The 6,710-nt window shown below is 38.2% G+C and overlaps 2 protein-coding genes across 2 annotated transcripts; both read left to right on the top strand.

The window, feature by feature from the left end:
• The first annotated feature begins 221 nt into the window (after positions 1–221).
• LOC106365862 (F-box/LRR-repeat protein 3-like) lies at positions 222–3,479 on the top strand. The gene is made up of 7 exons (XM_022692253.2): positions 222–1,140; positions 1,208–1,333; positions 1,404–1,508; positions 1,995–2,394; positions 2,470–2,599; positions 2,713–3,007; positions 3,098–3,479. The coding sequence occupies exons 1-7, from the start codon at positions 523–525 to the stop codon at positions 3,341–3,343; spliced, it is 1,920 nt and encodes a 639-aa protein (XP_022547974.2). The 5' UTR covers positions 222–522; the 3' UTR covers positions 3,344–3,479.
• A 311-nt stretch (positions 3,480–3,790) lies between these two features.
• LOC106393602 (zinc finger protein STAMENLESS 1-like) lies at positions 3,791–6,256 on the top strand. Its single transcript, XM_048739381.1, has one exon. It carries the CDS (start codon positions 5,222–5,224, stop codon positions 6,014–6,016), a length of 795 nt encoding a protein of 264 aa, XP_048595338.1. The 5' UTR covers positions 3,791–5,221; the 3' UTR covers positions 6,017–6,256.
• Positions 6,257–6,710: the final 454 nt, after the last annotated feature.

The raw sequence follows: 6,710 nt of genomic DNA, 5'->3' as shown, positions 1-6,710 counted from the left end.
TAGGTACGGTCGATGCACGTTATCTGGGACCCGCAGAGGGTGCAGACCTAATTTAGGTACAGTTGAGCAGGAATCACCTGCTCCTGATCCTACAATAAAGCAATCAAAACCGCTAAGATGTCGCCACGTGTTTTATTAACAACCGTAAACAACTCTCTGACTCAAAACACCAACACTTGTGTCCGTACTAAACCAAAGTCAGGGGGCGTTTTCGTCATTTTACTTATCTTCTTCCTCGTTTTATATGACACTCTCGAAGGAAACAATTGAAGTAAAGAGAGGTTCGGTTTTGTGTTTCCCACCGGAAAAAAAAACCCGAAGGTTTGACGATGAACCCGAATCTGATAACCCGTAACCCAATTCGGATCCTGGATCAACCGGTTCACCACTCTCTCCTCTATCTCCGAGCTGTCTTTCTCTTCATCCCGACTTAAAAGATCCGTACTTTTTTTTTTTTGAAACTTTCCGACCAAACTAAAAGTAAACACATACTTGTCTTTTTTTTTCTTGTTCTGTCGCGAAATGCCGCTGTCTCCATCCATTCTATCCGTTCTGTCGGAAGATCTTCTAGTTCGTGTCTACGGGTTCCTAGACCCGCCCTGTCGGAAAAAATGGCGACTCGTCAGCAAAGAGTTTCACCGAGTCGACTCACTGAGCCGCACATCGATCCGAATCCTCCGAGTCGAGTTCCTCCCCGCGCTTCTCTCCAACTACCCTCACCTCTCCTCCCTCGACCTCTCCGTCTGCCCCAAACTCGACGACGACGCCGTTCTGCGCCTAGCGTCATACGGCGCCGTTTCGATAAAGTCGCTGAACCTGAGCCGCGCCACCGCGCTCCGAGCCAGGGGGCTGGAGACGCTGGCTCGCTTGTGCCGAGGCCTCGAGCGAGTCGACGTGTCTCACTGCTGGGGGTTCGGAGACAGGGAAGCGGCGGCGCTCTCCGTCGCGGCGGGGCTGAGGGAGGTGAGGATGGACAAGTGCTTGAGCCTAAGCGACGTCGGATTGGCGAGGATCGTCCTCGGGTGTAGTAATCTGAGCAAGATTAGTTTGAAGTGGTGTATGGAGATCTCTGATCTAGGGATCGATCTTCTCTGTAAGAAATGCAAAGACTTGAAGTCTCTCGACGTCTCTTATCTTAAGGTTCGGTCTCAAAGTTTCTATCTTTGTAAGAGATTTTGAAATAATCTGATTTTTGAATTGGGTTCAGATCACGAATGAGTCGATCCGGTCCATAGCTTTACTGCCAAAGCTCGAGGTTTTAGAGATGGTGAACTGTCCGTTGGTAGATGATGATGGGTTACAGTATCTTGAGAATGGTTGTCCTTCGTTACAGGTACTGTTTTGTCTTCACACAGAAAGCTTTTGTTTAAGATTCTTTATTAACTTGTAAAAAGTAAAAACAGGAGATTGATGTCACAAGGTGTGAGCGTGTGAGTTTGTCTGGCGTTGTCTCCATTGTCAGAGGCCATCCTGATCTTCAACACCTGAAAGCCAGTCACTGTGTATCAGTAAGTCTTATTGATCAAACATAGAGATAGATACGGGTTCCGGTACCGGTTGTTTGGTTTTTTTGGGTCGGTTAGTTTGAAATTCGGTTGGTTCGGTTCAGATGAGATAAATTGAACCTAAATCTCGTCGAATTGAACCGAAAATAAATTTAGTTCGGTTTTCCGTTAGTTTGGTTTTAAAAATTTCTACCAAAGATTTTGAATGCGGTTAATTTTCAGCTTAAATTGATTAAAAATTAAAAAACAAAGAGGGTTAAGCTCGGTTATTTTGGGTTATTTTGGTTCGGAATTTTGGTTAAAATTGGTATAATTTCTTAATATTTTTTTATAAAAAACCGAATTAACCGATTTTTTTTTTAATTACTGAATCGAACCGAACCTCCTAACCAAACTTTTGGTTCGGTTAATAACAGCAGGCGTAGATATATTGATGGATGAACTCTCTGTGGAATGTGTAGATACTCATTACTCTTATGTGATTCACAGGAAGTATCTCTGAGCTTCTTACATAACATCAAAGCTTTGAAGCATCTCAAGACTCTATGGATCGATGGAGCTCGTGTCTCTGACTCCTCTCTCTTAACCCTAAGCTCTAGCTGTAGATCCTTAACAGATATCGGAGTGAGCAAATGTGTGGGTGTGACGGATATTGGAGTGGTGGGACTAGCACGCAACTGCATAAACCTGAAAACCCTAAACCTAGCGTGCTGCGGGTTTGTGACTGATGCAGCCATCTCTGCGGTAGCTCAGTCTTGCCGCAATCTGGAGACTCTTAAGTTAGAGTCTTGTCATATGATAACCGAGAAAGGTCTTCAATCACTCGGATGTTACTCCAAGCATCTTCAAGAACTCGATCTTACCGACTGTTATGGCGTCAATGACAGAGGTAAAACAAAGATACATGTCAACTCAAACTCATATTTGTGTGCTTACATCTTATATTGTATCTTACTTACTGCAGGGCTAGAATATATCTCAAAGTGTTCGAATCTTCTAAGGTTGAAACTTGGCCTCTGCACAAATATCTCAGACAAAGGGATGTTTCATATCGGTTCCAAATGTTCCAAGCTTCTAGAACTTGATCTATACCGGTAAAGTTCCTGCTCTTAGACCAGTCTCTCCTTCCTTGTAGAACAAGCTTTGAAGCTAAAAGGAAAGTTGCAACTTCTTGATTTGTTTTCTAATTGATTCTTGTTGAGTGCAGCTGTGGTGGTTTTGGAGATGACGGTTTAGCAGCTATATCCCGAGGTTGCAAGAGCTTGAACCGGCTCATTATATCGTACTGTGGTGAGCTAACAGACACAGGGGTTGAACAAATCCGCCAGCTTGAACATCTAAGCCATCTTGAACTTCGAGGGCTAAAGAATATAACCGGTGCTGGTCTAGCTGCAGTTGCGTGCGGCTGCAAGAAATTGGATTACTTGGACCTCAAGAAGTGCGAGAATATAGATGACTCAGGCTTCTGGGCGCTTGCTTACTTTGCAAGAAACCTAAGACAGGTAAATTTAAAAAACATTGAGAGAATAAACCGACCGGTTTGGTAAATGGAAACATATGTGATGCTTTGTGTCGTGTGTTTGGTTTGGCAGATAAACTTGTGCTATTGCTCGGTTTCTGATACGGCTCTATGCATGTTAATGAGCAATCTAAGTCGGGTTCAAGACGTTGACTTAGTCAACCTGAACCGTGTGACAGTGGAAGGGTCTGAGTTTGCTCTAAGAGCCTGTTGCAATAGGCTCAAGAAGCTTAAACTTTTCGCTCCTCTCAGATTCTTGCTCTCATCTGAATTGCTTGAGATGCTTCATGCTCGTGGTTGCCGCATTAGATGGGACTGAAAGACGAAACTTTCTTCAATGGAACTTTACTAGTAACACTTTAACGTGTTCATATGTCTACTTGTTGTATCTATAAAAAATTCGACTATGTTTTTAAATTCGGTTTACCAATTATATGTCTACCGCTTTGGTATTATCTTCCAACATAAACAATAGTAGTTTTAGAAAACAAAAATATTATTTTGGTATTCTATGCAAAATGATCCCCGTAAATTACATTTTCAAGGTATCTGAAACGTTCTATTGTAAATGCTACATGTTCACTCTAATGTATGTATGTGTTTGTTAGAGTGTAAGAATCTATTCAACAAAACAATTATAAATGCTACATGTTCACTCTAATCGCACATCGTGGTTTGTACGATGTTGTTTTTATTCTTGTAATGGTTTGAATTTCTTAATGAAAACATTGTTGCACAAAAAAAAAAGTCAGTGTTGCTAATTAAAAAATTTAGACCAAGGGTAAGCTTTATTTTCACTAGCTAGCAACAAAGTACTAATAATTAGGGGTGGCACAATTGTTCGTTAATTGTCTCTACTTAACTCGTAAAATCGTGTACTTGGTTAGAGTCTGACCAAATATAGTATCAAGTAATCTATTTAAATTATTTACAAATACAAAACAAATGTAAGTATTAATTGGTGTAGTTTGACTTGTTATTCGCTTTGTTAATGATCAAAAACACATTTTCTAAATCATAATAAAATAATTCATTTATATTTTCAATATTTTCATAAGTGAATCAAACATAGGTGATATATTTATATAAGCATGTTGGAATTTTTTCTCTCTTATATATTCTATTATCCAAATTTACTATAACATAAAAACAATGAAATATTCTTTATCTATAATAAAGTTATTTATCTTTGAACTCTAACAAATTATCAAATAATTTACCAATAATTTTAAGTAACTCACAAGTAATTTATAAGTAACAAATAGTAAAACAAGTAACTTGAAAATCCGTCGTCTTTTAGCAAATAACTAAAATTGTAAATACTCGTTTTTAATAAATCAAATGCAAATCTAAAATTTTACTATTCGTATAAGCCAAACCGAATATTAAATATACCAAAAATAACAAGTACTCGATTTGTACCCACCTCTACTAATAAGATTATCAAATAATTTTAGAAAATCTCTTACAAGCAGACGCAATCTACTCATTAGGACTTTATTTCTCTTAGTTGTTCATAATTTTTACTCCCAAGTAGAAGTGTAGAACATAGAAAGTTAAAGTTGTCTACGACCAAAAAAGCTAATAATCTCACAAGTTTATTTTACCTAATTTTCTCTCATGGCAAAGAAGAAGCAAATCTAGTATGTAGTCAAACAGGTTAAGAATAGCATCATCCTCCTATAACACTGAAAGATGCTACTTTGACTAGCTAGCTTATTGGTTGTTATTTCATTTTAAAATATTTTTGGGCCAATAATTTTTAATACCATTACACAGAAAATACCAAGTTATATAATTATATTGGTACATATTAGTTAATGTTGACCAGTGACATTTAAGAAAATATGACTAGTAAAACAGAGATAACTTCTAAAATGGATTGAAATTTGAAAGTGGTATATATTACGTAAGAATGAGTGTAAATACAGATTGCAAAAATTATTTCCATACATCACAGGAAGACAAAATGAGTAAAATCAACACAAAGAAAGAAATAACCATATCTTCTTGGATATGGATTGAAAATGTAGCTCTGACTTTAATTAATTTTACACAATGGAGATTTTATACCGTAAGTGTTAACGAGAGATGAGGTTGTCTTCTCAATAAATAGCGTCCTCACGTCTCTGAATCTAGCACACAGAGATAAAATATCACTTGTCAGTCTAAACAAACAAAAGAAAAATATATTGATATGGAGAACCAAGTTATGTCTGCTGCAAGCTCTTCCGTGGCTCAACTCGAAAAATGCAATGACATTAACGTGGCTGTGGAGGAGTCCAAGGAGACGGCAACGGAGAACAACAATCCGGGACTAGGGTCTGATTCTCAGGAAGTTGTGTCTGAAAGGAGGAGTGAGAACCCTAGTCTCGGATCTGGTGCTGTCCCAACAGGAAACGGCTACATTTGTCGCTTTTGCAATAAGTGGTGGCCAACCTCTCAAAGCCTAGGTGGTCACATGAACTCGCACACGAGGGAGCTACAGTGGGAAAGGAAGCAGAAGGAGATGGAACAGTTCCATCGTCAGTGGACATTAAGTCAATATTCACAAGGTGCTTTATCAAATGATAATAATCTTGGGAACACTTCTGAACCTTTCAAACGCCTTTATCCATCTTTCAATAGCGGACTCATGGACATGAATATGACCGTAGTTCCTCGCATGGCTCCTACTGGCTTCTTCTCAGGGAACACTTTCACTAACGGTTCTTTTTCAGGGGGACTTGAGCCAATACCCTCCTACAACAACTATCCCCCGATGCTCCCTAGAAACGTTCCTCCTTTTCCTCCACATAGGACTACCAATCTTCCTAGCTATTGGTATCCGCACGAGAATGTATTGAACGAGGAGGATGTCATCTTAAAGCTAGGAAATGACAATATTGTGGAGATTGATGATGATGATGATGATGCTGATGCTGATGCTGATGCTGTTGATCAGCCAGAAGAAGGGACATCTAAGAGCTGGGGCGCTGATCTATCCCTTTAAGTATTGTTTAGTTTTCATTTTGAGGTATCATATCTATTAGAGACCTCTCTTTATCATATCTATCTATGAATGTTGTTTTTCTCATTTTTTTTTTAAATTTTATTGTATTCCCTTTTTCAATATTCCTTTCGAGTAGCATCTCTTCTTCTTTGTTGATTTGCTTTTTAATCAATTTATGATTCCTATTTTCTGCCATCTATATATCAGGAGTCTTTTTATCATTTCGGCAGTTGTCAAAATCCTTGGTTGAATATAGTTAGGGAAGTAATTTCTACCAATGTTATGTCCTTTGATTACAAACCTTTCGATCAGAACTATTGCTTACATATCTCATAATTTTTGAGACCTGATCACAATAATTTTCGAGACCTGATCACCAAAACTATTTATCCACATATTTCTTAGTTAAGTTAGCCGAGTTGATATTTTAATGTTGATTTAAAGAGTGCGTGAAGAAAATTGAGTTTCAGGATACATCTAATATATTAAAGAAATATTTACTCTGAGAGACACAAGTTGAGTTTACAATATCACTAAGAGACATATTGTATATTTAGCACACTTTCTCATGCTAGATTTACTAAGGTAACTCTCAACTAAGTGACATCTTGATCTAGAAATCTCATCCAACTAACCAAACTCTTTACCCAATCCAACTAACCAAAACCGATATCTTATTTTTATCTTTTTACAA

This window comes from Brassica napus, chromosome A9 (assembly GCF_020379485.1).
Source record: "Brassica napus cultivar Da-Ae chromosome A9, Da-Ae, whole genome shotgun sequence".
Taxonomy (NCBI): domain Eukaryota; kingdom Viridiplantae; phylum Streptophyta; class Magnoliopsida; order Brassicales; family Brassicaceae; genus Brassica; species Brassica napus.
Note: the sequence above shows the minus strand (reverse complement) of the source record. Positions and strands in the feature narration are given on the sequence as shown.

Excerpts from the sequence above, each read along its gene's own strand:
- LOC106365862 (XM_022692253.2), top strand. The coding sequence starts at position 523 with ATGCCGCTGTCTCCATCCATTCTATCCGTTCTGTCGGAAGATCTTCTA. Across the intron at positions 1,509-1,994 it reads AAGCCAGTCACTGTGTATCA|GAAGTATCTCTGAGCTTCTT; the intron begins GTAAGTCTTATT and ends TGTGATTCACAG. Across the intron at positions 2,395-2,469 it reads TTATGGCGTCAATGACAGAG|GGCTAGAATATATCTCAAAG; the intron begins GTAAAACAAAGA and ends TACTTACTGCAG.
- LOC106393602 (XM_048739381.1), top strand. The coding sequence starts at position 5,222 with ATGGAGAACCAAGTTATGTCTGCTGCAAGCTCTTCCGTGGCTCAACTC.